Genomic DNA, 16,305 nt, shown 5'->3' with positions numbered 1-16,305 from the left:
AAAAAAGTGTGTGTATTTAGGGCTGACTAAACAACCCAGCACCAAGCACTATCAAAACCTCTCCAGCCTCTCCAGCCTCCTCTGCTTGCAGCCACTGATCATAATCAGGGACTGAAATATTTGCTGCTGTTTTTAATCACTTCCTTTTTTTTTGTTTTTGCACTTTGAGCACCCTTCTTTTTGTACACGATGTTCTGAATAAAGTGACATTTCTGGTAAACGTTTGATTTAATGCAACGTGTGATTGACCCACTATTGCAGCAGCTACAACCCACACAGTGCAGTGTATTTGACAGAGTTGTTTGTACAGTTATTAAGTAAATATTCTGATATTTCCTGAACTTTCAAAATGTATTTGTGCGAAAATGATTTGAATGGGGAGGAACAATGGCGGCATTTTATGCAACTGAACGCTCCCATGAAACCCAGTGACAGTTTACTTCCATCCACCTTCAATGTCACAGAGATTATTGACACAAATAAGACTCACCTGTCTGTTTGAAATATTTATTTTACACTGAGCATGATCCATACAGTGTAACTGCTTGAGTGTAACATGGAAAATATTGTACATAGCTTATTTAATGGGGTGAGTCTCGATAATACAACCACAGCAACCCAAATGTATTTTACTCTCTTATACTGAAGGTGGTGCAACCCGTGAGAATGCACCTTGTTTGCAGATTAAGTGAGAATTTAAGAAGAAACTTAATATGTTGCCAACCTAATAAAACAAAGTGGCTTACATATTTTTCCTTTAGCAATGTTGTGTTTCAATTATTCAGTTTCCTCATGTTACATAAAGTAAAAAAAGGTGCAAAATGTCCCTTTACAGATGGCAAAACAACACGTTTTTGATCACACTGTATGCTTGTATGTGTCAAACTGAAAAAGAAATGCCCTCAATGAAAACATTTTAACCAGTAAGACTCACCAGCAGAAACTCCCAACAGCAAAAACAAGCAGCGACTAATGACTGTGTAACAAGTTTTCCTTTTCAAGCAAAGTATCCAACTTCACACGGAGTGGAGGAAACTCTGCACACTGACGGACTGTAACACTTAAACTTTCAGCAAAATAAAAGCAGCAAGGCGTTTAAGGAAAAGCTGTAAACCCGTAAAGCAAACCATCAACGCTAACAATACAAACACAGTTCATACTCTAACCATAAAGTGTCTCAGGTTTTGAGATGCTAAGACGTTACATGGAATACTCAACAACAGAAGACATGACATTACACCTGATTTCATCAGCTGGTTTCAGTTTCGGATATATTGTTATTGTTTTTTATATGTTGGTTGATTATAATAAACTGCACAACAGAAATGCCAAAATATATTTGAGGCCATTTAGGAAGTGATTACATACTGTAGTTTGTCCATCAGACGCTCAGGACGTTGTCACAGTTCTTTGATAACCATCCTTAATGACATGATTTAGGTTTTGTTATATGACCTAACATCAATAGTAGTATCAGCTTCAAAAGTGCGACATAGGTTGTGCATTACTTTCAAGAGCAATGTGGCTTTCCAGAGAACTGGTCCTGGTTACTCCCAGCCACTTCCATTAATCGTACCAGTAGGAGTAAGAAGAAAATGTCTTTTTAAAGCAGCTACAAGGAGTTTTTAACTGGTTTTATTACACAGCTTTGTTGAATACTCAACTCTGATTGATTACAGTATTTCACGGACTTATTTCTGAAGAGCAGAGCACGGCTATAGATAACAGACCGTCCTTTTGGAAGCATGTAAATAATAATAATAATAATAATAATAATAACAACAATATAAATAAAAATGCGTTTAAAAAAATGTTTAAAATGAATATTTTTGAACATTATTGATTTTTTTGCTGTGTAAGCAGCATAATTTGTGGGCTCGTCTGGGTCCTTTTCCCAAAAATGACCTGCTCACTGTACATTATCCTGTACATGAAACAGTCTCTAATATGCTTGGGTGGTATCAATGTGTTACATTACAGAAAGTATGTTTTAATAAAGTCAAAAACACAGTTGCTCCTCTTTTTATTAAATTGATACGGAGATGCTGTATTGAGACAATGTAGTGCAAAGTACACACCACCAGAGGTCAGTGTCTACTGGTGGAACAGACAGCTGAGCTGAGAAAGACGGTGACTGCGAGTGGTGGGGATAAGGTTAAAGGAGGAGTAAAAAAATAAATAGAAAGTTTTACAAATATGAAACCTCCATGGATCCAAAACTCGTAACAGAGAGATTCATAAGTGACCTTGTTTGCCACTGGAGGCGTCCTGTCAACAGTTTTATAATGGTGGTCCATGGAGAATATGCGTTTCAGACTGCAGGGGATTGTTTTGCTGCAATACCGAGAGTGGCCACTCGGAAAACTGGACGCAAGGCTGAGTTGCATTCCTGGATGCCTGGTTTACATTTTTACGGGAAAGTTTCATAGTGAGCAGTTTGTTAGCCAGTTAAAAGTAAGCTAGAGGAGACTTTTCTTTACAGAATTTTAGTTTTGATGTTAAATTTTGTGCTTGTGGCTGATACTGCAGCAGCCATTCATCTTAAATAGTCACACACACCTCATTGCAATGCATACTGCAAACAGCTGTGTTTAAAAAAGAAAAACAGTATTCAAGTAAGTTGCGTCTTTCTTTCATTTGCTTCCTAAACAAATGCACGCGTTAGCCCAATCTAGATCTTTCCAAACATTGAAGCTCTACTGCTTTTGCCCACAGGGGGTGCCAAACTCCTTGTAGCTGCTTTAACTGAGGGCCGCTGCACTCCAAAATCTTAACAAGCTACTGACCTATATGAAGCATATGGCACTAAATCTTTGTTCTGTTATTATTTTAACTTTCTGTACAAAGACACCTGGACTGTTTAACTGCCATCACACACACACACACACACACACACTCTTTCACAACCACCTCTCTTGCACACGTTGCTACAGGACGGCATCCATTTGGACCTAGAAACTGCGAAATGTCGTCATGTCCTTTGGCTCTTTGCTGGGGACGCACCAGTCGTCGGCCTCGTGGATTGTCTTGTAGTGTTTCCAGGCGGACTTGTTGTACACAGGAAGCCTCTCAATGGACTCAGTGGAGAGAGCCTGACAGGAAGATTGAGAGAATCAAGTTTAAACACAGTGTAGAAAAAGCAAGCACACACACGCATAATGTTAATGTTAAACTCAGTCACCCGGATGTAGATGACAGCATCAGTTCCATAACCCTCCAGCGAGTACAGCTTCAGGTCCCCTTGAAAGTAGCGGGCGTACAGTCGCGAGATGGGCAGGCCGTACCCGTAACCAGCCTGGGGGAAAATAAAAAACAGTTTTATAGCGAAGAACAAATAATTTGAGAGTCGTGTATGTCAGAGTTTAGACTGTGAAGTTAGTCTGGCACTGAATGAAACTAATAATACATACACACTGATTTTTGGCTGTGTACGTATACCATGAACACGAGGGAAAATTACAGACATGCTTTCATATATTTTTCTCTCTCTTTGAAGCAGTGTTACAATAAGAAGACCATGTGATACAACTGAAAGCTCTGGAAAAAGCCAGCAAGTTTGTCAGTTGTGATTGTTTTTCTGTCACCTGCTCAACATTTAGGTTAAACTTGGAAGTGAAGTCCTTTAAGTGCTGTGGATTAACATCTCAATGACAATGACATGAAGCCTGTCTGATGTGGTCAAAAGCTCTGGAAAAAGCCAGTGTATGGACGCTGAGTTGGGGCTGTTTTACTGTGTAATTGTACATTCAGTTCAGCGAAGCAAGATTTTGACCATAGACTGTATAAAAGAAGGGGAAGCAGCCACCGCAATGTCACCCACTGGTTTGTGGACGACCGCTTTGAAGCCTAGAGTATGGTAGTTTGGCCGACGCCATGTTGTTTTTTTTGGAGCCAAAAGTGACCATATTGGGAGGATACACGCTGCTACACCTCCAATTTGACTGAGAGGCTGCTGTGGTAGTGATTTGTTGTCAATCACAAGGTAGCCAAACCCTAAAGCATATCCTGCTTTATTGTCTATTTTACCCTAAATAGGATCATAATTACAAAATGAACATCATGATGTGCTGAGGAAGACTTGAATCTAATGGTTGAGATCATAAACTCATTAGGAAAATGTTTATTGAGTTAATAAATCAAGTGAGAAGTCGGGTCATTTTCTTTTACCCCTCTATATAATCAAACTTCTTGCAACCAGTGGAGACGCCCCCTGCTGGCCATTAGAAAGAATGCAGTTTAAGGCACCTTCACATAAGTTTCACTTTTAAGACCCAGAGGCTACGTCCACTTCTTTATATAACCTATGATTTTGACTGACTGGAGCTGGGTGAGACGACTGAAATAAACATTACAGTAATGAGAGGCTTGTCTATTATTGACACAGATAGGACGATGTGTCTCCACTTCAGTGAAACTAAAATATACGGCCGCTGCCATCTTGCACTGGTGACCTCATTTGGAGCAAGAGTCAGGCAGTACCAATCTATCCAGTACTGAGTTCCTGCCCATACGCCTGTCCAACCAAGCAGCGCCATTCATAATGAGCAAACTGATTGGCGCGCACAGCTGTCAATCATGACGTCAATCCCCTTTTTATAGCATCAAATAACTACTTAAAACCAAACTCATCAGAATAGCAAACACTTGAACAAACATCAGTGTGACAAGAACAACCTAAAATGACAGACACCATCTCTGGGAAAAAATTATTTGACCTGTATTCTAATTTTTTGGAGGAGAGTGGCAAGGCTTATGACTTTACCTGCAGTCAGCCACCAGGGGGCGAATGCAATGTTTTGGCATCACGTTTGGACTGTCATGTCGTCGCTCTTTATGTTAAGTTTGTGACATATCATTGTGTAGAGGCTGTATGAAAAATTTGAGTGGAGAATTTAAGGGGAAGTTTTCTGATGGTATCATGTACAACCTGGAGAAGTTAAAACCAAACTCAGAAGAGTGAGCTCACGTCCATCCACATGAATTCACACACTAACTTATCACACATCAGAGTCACTGACCAGAGGAGCAGCGCGGGCCCCGTCGAGGCTGGGTCGAGGAGCTGTGGAGTACGTGTAGGTGAACAACCTTTCGATCTTGCGCAGCGGCACGCCTCCTCCACGATCGCAGACCTGGAGAAGAACAAATGGTCTGAACAGTATCCTCATCCAATGACTCAATTTTCAATTTGCACAGGAGTTTACACTGGTGAGAAAAAAAGACTCGTGAATGCAGCACAGATTTACCTTAACTGTCAGATCTTCAGTTCCCAGAGCGATCTGTGCGTGGATAGGAGGATAATCCATTGCATCGCCATATAACTCCATGGTGGCCCGCATGGCGTTCTGCAACAATGACAGCACATATGACAGTTAAATAAAAGAGAAAGGCAACCAGCTGTCCAATTATGAGCTCGAAAAGCAAATCCTACCTTAAAAAGTTCAAACACCATGTGATACAGATGAGACGGGACATAGACCACAGTGATGGGTTTGACTGTCGGGACAAAGAAATGATCAAAGATTTAGAATTGATTTCATCAGATATGTTTGAATCAAGCAATTAAGGCCATTTAAAGTGCTTAAAGGGATAGTTCTGATTTTTTAAAGTGGGGTTGTGTGAGGTATTTATCTGTAGTTAGTATATTAACTACAGTAGATGGTGATTGGCACTCCCCCAGTTTGGAGAAGCAGGCAGAAGTATCACCATGGAAGCTTAGCAATGTACCGCTGTGGATGGGGCAGCAGCAAAATGTATTGTAGCCACCTAAAAAAATCAGTATCAGTTTAAGTGTATGCTATATGTAGAATATTTTCACCACTTTACCCTGCTGTCAGACAGCGATTTACAACAGGAAACTTAGGCCATTATATCGCTCTCTTCAGGGCCAGACTCCATTGACAAAAACAGAAATTTTACTTCACAGAACACAGGAGCTGCTGGTCTACTCCTGCCTCAGTCAGTGAGTTTGTTTGTGTCATTGTGTGAATTTGATGAACCCAAACTAACTGTTTAAAAATACAAATTCTCACAATAACAACAGCAAACTAACCAATCGAGGCAGCAGGAGACCAGCAGCTCTCATGTTCTGCAAAGTAAAATTACCGCTTTTATCAAAGGAGTTTGGTTGCTTTGAAGAGAGAAATATAACGGCTTCAGTTCCCCAGCAGAGAGGGCTGTCTGACTGCAAGTTAAAGTGGTGAAAATGTACTAAATATAGTCTACACTTAAACTGAAATGGATTTTTTTAGGTTGCTAAAATCCATTTTGCTGCTGTCCCCATCCACAGCAGTACATTGCTGAGCTTCCATGGTGGTAGTCCTGTCTGCTTCTCCAAACTGGAGGCATGCTGACTGACATCTTCTGTAGGTAATACACTGACTATGCATAAGTACCCTATACAACCCCACTTCAAAAAATCCAAACTATTTATTAAACATAGTCAAGGCACAAAGTGCGACCTAAAAATAAATGTGTAATGTACAAACTAATTACCGCAGAACTCCTCCAGCACCAGCTCAGGAGAATTCATGTAGTACCGGTCACAAAGGTTTCGTGCATTTTCGTAGGCGTCTACATTCAGAGATTTGTTTTCAGGAAGAACACAAATGACATTTGAGTACTTGAATGACGACATGTCTGAGCACAGCATTTCCCTAGTAAACATGTTTGCAGTCCCACCTCTGATAACGTCACTGACACGACAGTTGGGATCAATACTGCCGATCTGTTTGGGATGAGCTGGGTTCACCTTCACCTTCCCACCAAAGAGAAGAGCTGGAATAACACACACAGGGATGAAACCATGCATTACATTATAAAGTGTTAATTATTTACATGATAATACACTAGAAACAGACATGTGGACGAATATTTTTCTCTTGATTCTTAATTAATTTATCAGTTATTTTAAAAGGTATCCTGATCTCTATGAGGCTTTTTCTGGTTTAATATCTTTTAAATGAAATATATAAAATTATGTTGTACCTGAAATAAATTTTTTTCCAGTGATTTTTTTTTGTTTTGTAGATCGTTTTGATTTTTCTTAACTGGAAACCCAAAATTCTAACACACAACAAACTTTTTTTCTCCGAGACCTGCCACTAGAAAATGAGAAAAATATTGGGAAAAATAAAAATCTTATTTGACTTTGAAGTGATCTTTTATTTATATGTTAATTTTGTCTGGTGATTTTTGTTTTATTCCCCTCAGTATTAGGACATACAGAATGGACAATAGCTTATAGCTGAGTGAAAGATTTCTCCCTCCTTTAAAAGACCCTGGTTTTCCATTATTCAGAGTCAAGGATCATAACGACCCTCGTGATCACAAAGGACAATCACGGACATAAAGGACCCATGATCTGTGATACTACAATGTAACCTTGCTTCTTTTCATTGTCTGTTTTACAAGATGTTAAGAATTCCACCTTAACCTATAATGTCCCTGTCTGTTGTCCCTGGTTTGTCTGCTTTTTCTTTTTGTAAAAGATAATAAAAACAAAGTATTAACCAAGGTATACTATGCAGGATCGTTGATTACTGTTTGTTAACATGCCAAAGAAAGTGAAAGTAAAAACCGACCCCAGAGTCACTCTTGTTTTGCACTTCGTCTCGCTATATTTGCATTTTTACAGCACTGTGTTTGTTGGACGTCTGCTGCTTACGGTCTGGCACCTGATTGCTACCTTTTGATAAAGCCCTGACCTCACCTGAGCGCTGTGGGTGTACACATCCATAAACGACCAGAACACAGAAAATAAGAAAACACAGTTACAGGGCAGAGTCTCTGCAGATAAATACACCGCCACACACTTCTAAAGGGTCATATGTGATGATTTAGAGATAACTTCTATACATTCTATACAGAATATACATTATACATTAATGATAATATCTTTTTTTTTTTTTTTAGGAAAATCCTGCACAGTATATCTTTAATGCTGTTTTGTAAATATTGGATCAAAGTTGAGATTATGAGCATTTTTTATCTACATGATGTTTAAGGTTTAATTTTTATATAACAGTCCTGTGTCAGACTTTTCATTATGACCGAGCACACTCACTTTTTCTTTATTTTATTCTCTCTTTCTCCTAATCTAATCATAATTATATTATATTCATATACCATAATAATAATATCATAATATCAAAATATTTTTGTGCCAATATATATTTTATTTTTAATATCAGTGACAATATATATTTTATTTTTAATATTTTTTATATATTTTTTTTTTATAAGTACTAGTGTTAAACACTGTAGCAAAATGCACATTCTATTTTTTATTTTAATGTAGATTTTCATTTTTATAATTCAATAATTATATTATTAATTATTAATAATATAATTATTAATTTAATTTAAGTTATTTAATTTAATTTAATTTATTGCTTTATTTTTACATACTTCTATTTCATACTCTTATATTCTTACTTCTTATAACACTATTCTTTACATCGGAGCCAATGTTATGAATCATAATTTCCCCTCGGGCATCAATAAAGTATTTCTGATTCTGACTCTGACAATGTTTTGTTTCCTTTTATCACTATGCTCTTACATTGATCCTTTGTCCTCAATGTGTTTTCTGCTAGGCACACATCAGGAACTGTGTCTCTTTTAAACATAACTTTATTTTAATAACAATAATATTAATAATAACATTCAGGTCTTGGCAGGTTGACTATCACTTTGCCCTCTAATGTCTCACACTTGTATAAACAATTGACTCATTCAAAGATGTAGATACGGGGCAAGTCTGGGTCTGGTGATTCCTGCTTCACTGTGGCAATGACTGTTAATGGAGCAACTTCACTCTCTGTAACACATCTACACTGTAGTCGAGGGCATTCATTTCCAAACAAGTACAACTATTGTTTACACGTTCTATTACACATGACTGACAAAAGGAGATCATCTTGTGTTACACAGAACAGAATCTACTCACTGTGCTGGTTGAGCAACATCCTGATGGATATCCTGCTCATGTAGAAACGATCGAGGAAATACTGAACATTTTGGCTGACGACTGGGTCGGTGCCGTACGCCTCCTTGTACTCCACAACTCCCTGAGCCATGGTGGGGATGACATCATTGTGCCGATTTCTGATCTTTATTACCGCATCTGTGAAACTAGGAAAAGACATTACAGTTATGTTAATGTATGAAAAATAAACCACAGGACTACATCATCATGAACAGAAGTGTTTGTTTAATTTACTTACTCATATGTGACTTTCTCATCATCTGCATTTTTGTCTCTGAATTCGAGAATGTCCTGAAAACTCTGCATGTACCTGCACATGGAAATAAATCATTACTATCTATTTATATTCACTACAAATCACATCAGTATCATTTCAAGGCGATAAATACATAAGCTGTGTACCAGCTCTGGACCAGCCGCACTGATGGAGTCCTCAGTAAGTTGTCTGGCAACAAGTTGATCTCCTTCATGATGTTCGCCAACCGTACAGGTAACTCCTGTCTGAGGAAGGCGAAGGATGTTTTCTCACATGCATTTTCTGAGCCTGAAGAGTGTAAAAAAAAAAAATGTCAGAATTCTCATGTTAGTATTTTAAAAAATTGTATGGGAGGCAAAATTTGTCACAAGAATGATTTTTCATTGATGCTCCATTGATTGAAGCTGAAAACTGCCATTCTTCCATTTTTTTTATTGCAATTATATCAAGATCAAGAGTTCATTATTTTGTTATCTTGAGAAAATGAGCTGTGTTATCTTGTGATAACAAGTTTATTATTCAGTTATATCTAGAGAACAAGCTTTGTTATCTTGTAATAAAGAGATAGTTATTTTGTTATATCAAGAAAATGAGATTCATTGTCTCGTATAAAATTCACCTGTTATAACAAAAAAAAAACCAAAGGGTTGTTTTAATTCATTATCTCGCCATAAGAAAGCTCATTTTTTGAGATAATGAAATATTTCATGTGTGACCTTGACATAATGCACTGAAAAAATAATTGGAAGCGCAACCCTTCTTGGCTCCCGTAGATATGACAATGTACAGTACAAATCTATCTGACATAATTTTACTACACAGTTCATACTGTCACAGCTATCATTTGGTCATTGAGAGCAATGCTGCACATTAATGAGCCAGACTTCTTTTTGCCAATACTGCATTTTTAAAAATGATTTTAGCATTCATGTTACTTTATTTGTCGGGTACCTAATTTGCTGGATTAGTCAAAAACAGACGTTCCAATTAGGTTATTTTATCCATAAAAAGTGTCTAAATCACGTTTTCCAGTAAGTTTATTCCATCATGACATGCAATCTTAGGTGCTATATCGTAGGCAACTGGACTTGCTTGAGTTTCTTGAGGACGTTTCACCTCTCATCCAAGAGGCTTCTTCAGTTCAAAGTCTAAGCCTCTTGGATGAGAGGTGAAACATCTTCAAGAAACTCAAATATTCCAGTGGCCTACGATGTAGCACTTAAGATTACCATGACCTGGATGACTGAGAATCATCACCAGAACCATGACATGCAATATATCAGTCTTCTGATATAAAACACATGTATCTTAAGAAAAGACTTTATCCACATCCTCCACCCATAGCTGCCACCAAGGCTACATTACAACTGCCTAAAATGCACAACGGCCCCCTGACCCTCAGGCCTATGTGTTTCGCTGTAGTAACCGGTCTGTGGTCCTCTGATAAATTGCAAATTTGTTAAGTACAATGCACCACTACATACAACATAAACAGATATGACAAGGGCCTTGAGTGGCTCCTGTTTTTTTACCTGCTTTTGACTGCCTGTCTTGCTGATATGCTCTCATGTGTGTGCACACTCCTTGGTGCAATTTGTGCTCCGCAAAACTAACAAACCACAGCAAACATGGGGTGCGTGTTTTTCCAGTTTAATGAATGGGAGCACACAGCTCATTTTACACCCAGTAAACACTGGTGGTTTGACTCATCCCTGGTTTCCACAGCTAGGATGCTCTTTATCCTTTTCTTATTAGGAGAAAAAGTGCCATTTTCAAATGGCAAGTTAAACCTTGATACCTGTTTGACACTTATTATCTTATCTGACAGACAAGACATTTGGTTTCAAACAACCTTGGGAGTCTGGATTCCTCCAGGGGTCACTGGGTGAATATATGGGGTTGCCAGATGATTATCAGGGTAGAGGCGTAAACTATGAATTAAACAATGTCAAAAAGGAAACTGATTATTTAACTTAAGTGCTCACAACTTATTGACATGCAACCTGAGAAGAGCAAGCAGTCACAAGCCTTAAATGCTCCATATGTAGGCACAGAGACATTAAGTGTTTGTAGTGTATGTGCTCTCTTACCAAAATCCAGAAACTGTTTCATTGACAGAGGAGAGGGAGAAAACTTGGAGTAGTAGTCGATGTCCTTTGTTATGGACACGCTGCTCCTCAGAACCCTTAAAATCCTCATTGTGGCACGCAGTAAGTTATTATCCTTAGCTAATCTATGTTGACATTAGCTTCCAAGCTAACTTCAGTAGCCCGCAGACACACTGGTGAAATTAACGTCCTCTTGTTGAATTATTTAGTGAAATGTCAGCATCCATAGTCCCCGCTACAATATTTCTAAATCGCCATTTACTTTAATTGATACAAGCTGACTGGCAAAAGTATCAACATGGCAAGGAGGCTATGCGGGTACGGCGGGTACTCAGTGTACGACCAGTGGACAGCTAGCTAACCCAAAGAGTCATAACTAAGTCAAGAGAATAACCGTAGTACCTTTAGACCTGATGTTTTAAAACTTCATTGAGCAGATATGCTATTTAAAAAAAGGACTGTGTACAATCTTTAAGGAAAACAGTAAGCATGAAAATTGTTTCAGGGAAACTAAGAACGAAAAATTTGTAAGTACCTCGTTTTTAACATTTCTAGTCATTTGTTTTACGTTTGTCTGTAACTTTTCTAACATGTCACGGTTATCGACATTTTATTTGGCATCAGTGGTGAGTCACTTTATTCGATAGCTATGTTAAACAACGTTATTTTATGGGCGCCTGTGAAAAGAGTCTCTTATTTCTTCTTTTGAGTCGGCACACAGCTTGTATCGTATTCTACACAGTTACTATCTTGTACACTCAGTACTCTTTGGAAAAGTGTGCGTTCCCGGAGGATTGTTTTTCAGGCAGCAATCCTGACCAATCATATTTCAGCTTGGGTCTGATCAGGATTCTGATTGGGTATTATGTCTGTCAATCTTACCAAGAGAGGCGGGATTGGTGCGCTGGCAGACAAAACTCGGGGTAGACGTCACTTATGTTTGGGTCCTAACTGTCGTCATTTCCTTTAGTTAACTACAGAAATGCCTGCTGGAAGAAATGCGAGGCAGCGGGCCACGTTTTTATGACGATGTTTTGTTAATTTTGAGTCGCTGACTGGATCAAAGTGACGTTAACAAACCTGTGATTGACTTTACTAACCGCTAACGTTTAGAAAGTCAAAGCGGAGGAGTAACGGTTTCCTGGGTTTACGTTACGACGGTTGAAGTAGCTCGTGTTTGTGACCCGCCAAAAGCGACAGTTCAGCGAGGAAGTGACCATTTTGTGAGTTAGCTGGTTTTTATAACGTCATATTTAAGTTAACCTGCTACAAACGAAAATGAGTGGCGGATTTAACTTCGGGCAAGCCTCCACGGGTTTCGCTTTTGGAGCTCAGAAGCCTCCAACCGCTGCCCCCGGTACAGGCTTCGGGATGACAAGCTCCACACCGGCAGCTCCCGGAGGCGGTTTCTCTTTCGGCACTTCCACTCAGCCCACCGCCAACCCCACCAACTCTTTCAGCTTTGGCACCCAAGCAAAGACGACAGCAGCAGGTGGAGGCTTCTCCTTTGGGGCCCCCACCGCCTCATTTGGCCTGAGTGCTCCTCAAACCACAGCAACAACAGCAGCAGTAGCACCAGCAGGGTTGACTTTAGGCTCTGCATCAGCTCCAGCTGCGGGGTCAGGGTTCACCCTAGGCACGGGTTTGGCTGCACAGACCACAACTTCCGCCCCAGCAGGCGGGGGTTTCACCTTTGGGACTCCTCAAGCTCAAGCCCAACCCCAACCTGCATCTCAACCCCAACCTGCAGCACCATCCACAGCCGCGGTAACAGCAACTACAGGAGCAGGTGGCCTCTCATTCGGGGGGTTCAGCTTTGGAGCAACCAAGGTCCAGGCGACCACCGCTTCAGCCCCTGCTGCAGCCACCACTGCTGCCCCAGGTGGAGGCTTCAGCTTTGGCACCAGTGCTCCATCCAACCTCACCTTGGGCACCCAGCCCCAGCCAACCTCCACTGCTGCAGCCACAACAGGTGCAGGTGGGGGGTTTACCTTTGGGATTAAACCCTCATCAACCCCAGCACCTCCTGCATCGACCCAGGCAGCCGCAGCTCCAGGGCCGTCTCTCTTTGCTTCACCCATCACTACAGCTGCTGCCCCTGCTGCTGCAGCTGCCCCTGCTACTACTGCAGCAGCAGCTACAGGTTTTATTTTGGGTGCAGCTCCAACTTTAGCAGCAAGCACTGCCGCTGCAACAACCGCAGCAGCTGGTGGAGGTCTGGCTTTTATGCTCAAACCTCTGGGGGCAGCTACCATCACCTCCACCTCTGCCCCTGCCTCTACTGCCACTGCAGCTACCACAACGGGTGCCGGTACAGCCTTTACACTGGGGCTCAAACCTTCATCTGGCGCAAGTGCAACAATAGCTACCACAGCCACAACGCTCACTACAACCACGGCTCCTCCAGTGATGACCTACGCCCAGCTAGAGGGACTCATTAACAAGTGGAGTCTTGAGCTTGAAGACCAAGAGAGACATTTCTTACAGCAGGCTACACAGGTGAACGCATGGGATCGCATGCTGGTGGAGAACGGTGAGAAGATCACAGCCCTGCATAAAGAGATGGAGAAGGTGAAGCTGGACCAGAGAAGGCTAAACCAGGAGCTGGACTTCATCTTGTCCCAGCAGAAGGAGCTGGAGGACTTACTCTGCCCGCTCGAGGAGTCTGTGAAGGAGCAAAGTGGAACCATCTACATGCAGAACGCAGACGAGGAACGTGAAAGAACATACAAGCTTGCAGAGAACGTGGACGCGCAGCTGAAGAGGATGTCACAGGACCTGAAGGAGATCATCGAGCACCTGAACACATCCAGTGGCCCAGCAGATACCAGTGACCCAGTAAGATGAGACCTAATTCAAGTGAAACCTTTTTAACAGTATTTTACCGCTGTGGCATTTATTGTTGCAAATTAAATTAACTTGTACTTCTATTTTTCTCTTCCTCAGCTTCAGCAGATCTGTAAAATTCTCAACACCCACATGGATTCACTTCAGTGGATCGATCAGAACTCGGTTCTTCTGCAGAGGAGAGTGGAGGAAGTGTCCAAACTGTGCGACAACCAGCGCAAGGAGCAGGAGAAAACCTTTCGTTTAACATTTGACTGATCTGGAATTAAAATGTTGACGTCTATATTTGCATAATGATATTTTTTTCGGTAGTCCTAAAGAGGGAAGTCTTTTTAGGGGTGGAGAGGCAACCAAAATGTTCATTAACTCCTCTTTACTTTCTTTTTTCCCGCCAGCTGTTTTGAACTGTTTGGTTGCATAAAGAGTGATATTTTCATTGTAATAGCTTTTTATATAGAGAAGTGAAAATGATCATCTGTTTCCATGTAAATGCAATGCTTGTTCTAAATAGTAAGATTGAATAAATATCTGGATTAAGGCTCTGGTTATAATTTATCGCCATTTATTACTGTGGCAGTGTTTTTGTTGAAGAGGTGCCTTTGTGCACATGTCCAGTGTCACGGTAATATTGAATTATGTCAAAGATATGATATATCTTTAAAAGAAGTCCAGATGGAATTGTGTTTTGCTTAGACCTGAAACAATTGCTTAGTCGACTGACTAATTGTTTAAAGGTATACTATGCAGGATTGTTGGTTACTGTTTGTGAACACGCTCGCCAGTTAAAGTGAAAACTAACAAAAGATTAATTCTTGGTTAGTTTTTCGCCTTGCTATATTTGTTTTTGGTTTTTGGTGCTTTGGGATGTCTGCTGCTTACAGTCTGGCAACTGGTTGCTACCTTTTTATAAAGCCTCGACCTCGTCCTGAACACAGAAAATAAGAGCAAAAGAAGAAAATACAGGCAGAGGGCAGAGTCTCCAAATAATTACACCACCACACACTTGTGGTGGGTCATAAGTGATCACTGAGAGGGATTACTTCTGTATCAATCTAGACATCGATTTTCTGGAAAATCCTGCATAGTGTATCTTCAAGTCTTTTTTTTCTTTCTAGCAAAACAGCCAAACATTTCTGCGTTCCAGCTTCTCAGTTATGAGGATTTGATTTTCTTTGATAGCAAACTGAACATCTTTGGGTTGTGACTATTAGTCAAACAAAAAAAATCAACATATCAAATTGGGATTTAGGCAGTTATATTGGGGACTTTGTCCATCTTGTAAAGCTTATGGACCCAACACTATTGATTGTAAACCTAATCGGCACTTAAAAGCAGAACACTACCTGAATTAAGAAATCCAGTGTGTTATGTCCACGGCCTATGAATGTTCATTTCAGATTTGTGAACGTGAGGTACTCTCTCTCAAAGCCAGGAAGTCTCAAACTTGGTATATCATCAAATTTAAAGTCTGGAGCCACCCCATAGACAATGAATGTGAGGCTGCTTTTGTTGGTCGTCTTTTTTCATACCTAAACTAGTTTTATTCTATTGTAGCACGGTCAGTTCTGAAACAGAAAATGTTCCCATGATCCTCAGCACATTCCCCTGGCTGCTGTCTGTGTCATCTAGAACAGTGGTTTTCAAACTTTTAAACATGTTATCACTCTTATCATGACATATATGTTTGTTTTTATTTACTAATATCAAACAACAACTGACAAGCAACTATTGCTAATGAGATATTTGTTAACAAAATGATTCAAGAATTCATTTTAAACTATTGACAATTACATCAAAGTACTAATAGCACATCTATTTAAATGGAAATGTAAGATAATGTGATGTGTCTCACGCTTACTATTCCCACACATAAATGGTGACACACAGGTTCTTTGTAAAGGTTTATTTTAATTAAACTAAATTTTTTAAGGTAAAGTTTGCCTCTTTATTTGGGAATGCATGTGCATAACATACTGATACAGTTAATTAAAAATGAATTCATAACTTCTTCTGTAGGCCCAGTTTAAAATTGCAAAATTATGTTATAGGTTATCACAAAATCCCACAGCACACCATTTGAGAAACACTGATCTATATTTGATGATATC

At 39.9% G+C, this 16,305-nt stretch overlaps 2 protein-coding genes across 3 annotated transcripts; one reads left to right on the top strand and one right to left on the bottom strand.

The window, feature by feature from the left end:
* Window positions 1-493: 493 nt before the first annotated feature.
* On the bottom strand, window positions 494-11,712 carry pdk1 (pyruvate dehydrogenase kinase, isozyme 1). Of its 2 annotated transcripts, XM_049593646.1 has the most exons (11): window positions 11,333-11,712; window positions 9,389-9,530; window positions 9,225-9,296; window positions 8,948-9,132; window positions 6,679-6,774; window positions 6,493-6,570; window positions 5,429-5,493; window positions 5,244-5,342; window positions 5,019-5,129; window positions 3,182-3,295; window positions 494-3,092 (listed from the first exon to the last, which is right to left on the bottom strand). In XM_049593646.1, the coding sequence occupies exons 1-11, from the start codon at window positions 11,439-11,441 to the stop codon at window positions 2,952-2,954; spliced, it is 1,212 nt and encodes a 403-aa protein (XP_049449603.1). In that variant the 5' UTR covers window positions 11,442-11,712; the 3' UTR covers window positions 494-2,951. The 2 variants fall into 2 exon arrangements, with proteins under 2 accessions (XP_049449603.1, XP_049449602.1); XM_049593645.1 differs by having other exon boundaries at window positions 494-3,295.
* Window positions 11,713-12,307: 595 nt separating this feature from the next.
* Window positions 12,308-14,735, top strand: nup62l (nucleoporin 62 like). Its single transcript, XM_049593863.1, has 2 exons — window positions 12,308-14,188; window positions 14,297-14,735. The coding sequence occupies exons 1-2, from the start codon at window positions 12,629-12,631 to the stop codon at window positions 14,453-14,455; spliced, it is 1,719 nt and encodes a 572-aa protein (XP_049449820.1). The 5' UTR covers window positions 12,308-12,628; the 3' UTR covers window positions 14,456-14,735.
* The last annotated feature ends 1,570 nt before the right edge of the window (window positions 14,736-16,305 follow it).

This window comes from Epinephelus fuscoguttatus, linkage group LG13 (assembly GCF_011397635.1).
Source record: "Epinephelus fuscoguttatus linkage group LG13, E.fuscoguttatus.final_Chr_v1".
Classification (NCBI taxonomy): domain Eukaryota; kingdom Metazoa; phylum Chordata; class Actinopteri; order Perciformes; family Serranidae; genus Epinephelus; species Epinephelus fuscoguttatus.
This window is presented reverse-complemented; position numbering and strand designations above follow the sequence as displayed.

What these genes read in the sequence shown, in the direction of transcription:
- pdk1 (XM_049593645.1), bottom strand. Translation starts at nt 11,441, where the DNA reads ATGAGGATTTTAAGGGTTCTGAGGAGCAGCGTGTCCATAACAAAGGAC. An exon ending in GATGAGAAAGTCACATATGA is followed by an intron (nt 9,133 to 9,224) that starts GTAAGTAAATTA and finishes GTCTTTTCCTAG; the next exon opens with TTTCACAGATGCGGTAATAA. An exon ending in GATGTTGCTCAACCAGCACA is followed by an intron (nt 6,775 to 8,947) that starts GTGAGTAGATTC and finishes GTGTTATTCCAG; the next exon opens with CTCTTCTCTTTGGTGGGAAG.
- nup62l (XM_049593863.1), top strand. Translation starts at nt 12,629, where the DNA reads ATGAGTGGCGGATTTAACTTCGGGCAAGCCTCCACGGGTTTCGCTTTT. An exon ending in CAGCAGATACCAGTGACCCA is followed by an intron (nt 14,189 to 14,296) that starts GTAAGATGAGAC and finishes TCTCTTCCTCAG; the next exon opens with CTTCAGCAGATCTGTAAAAT.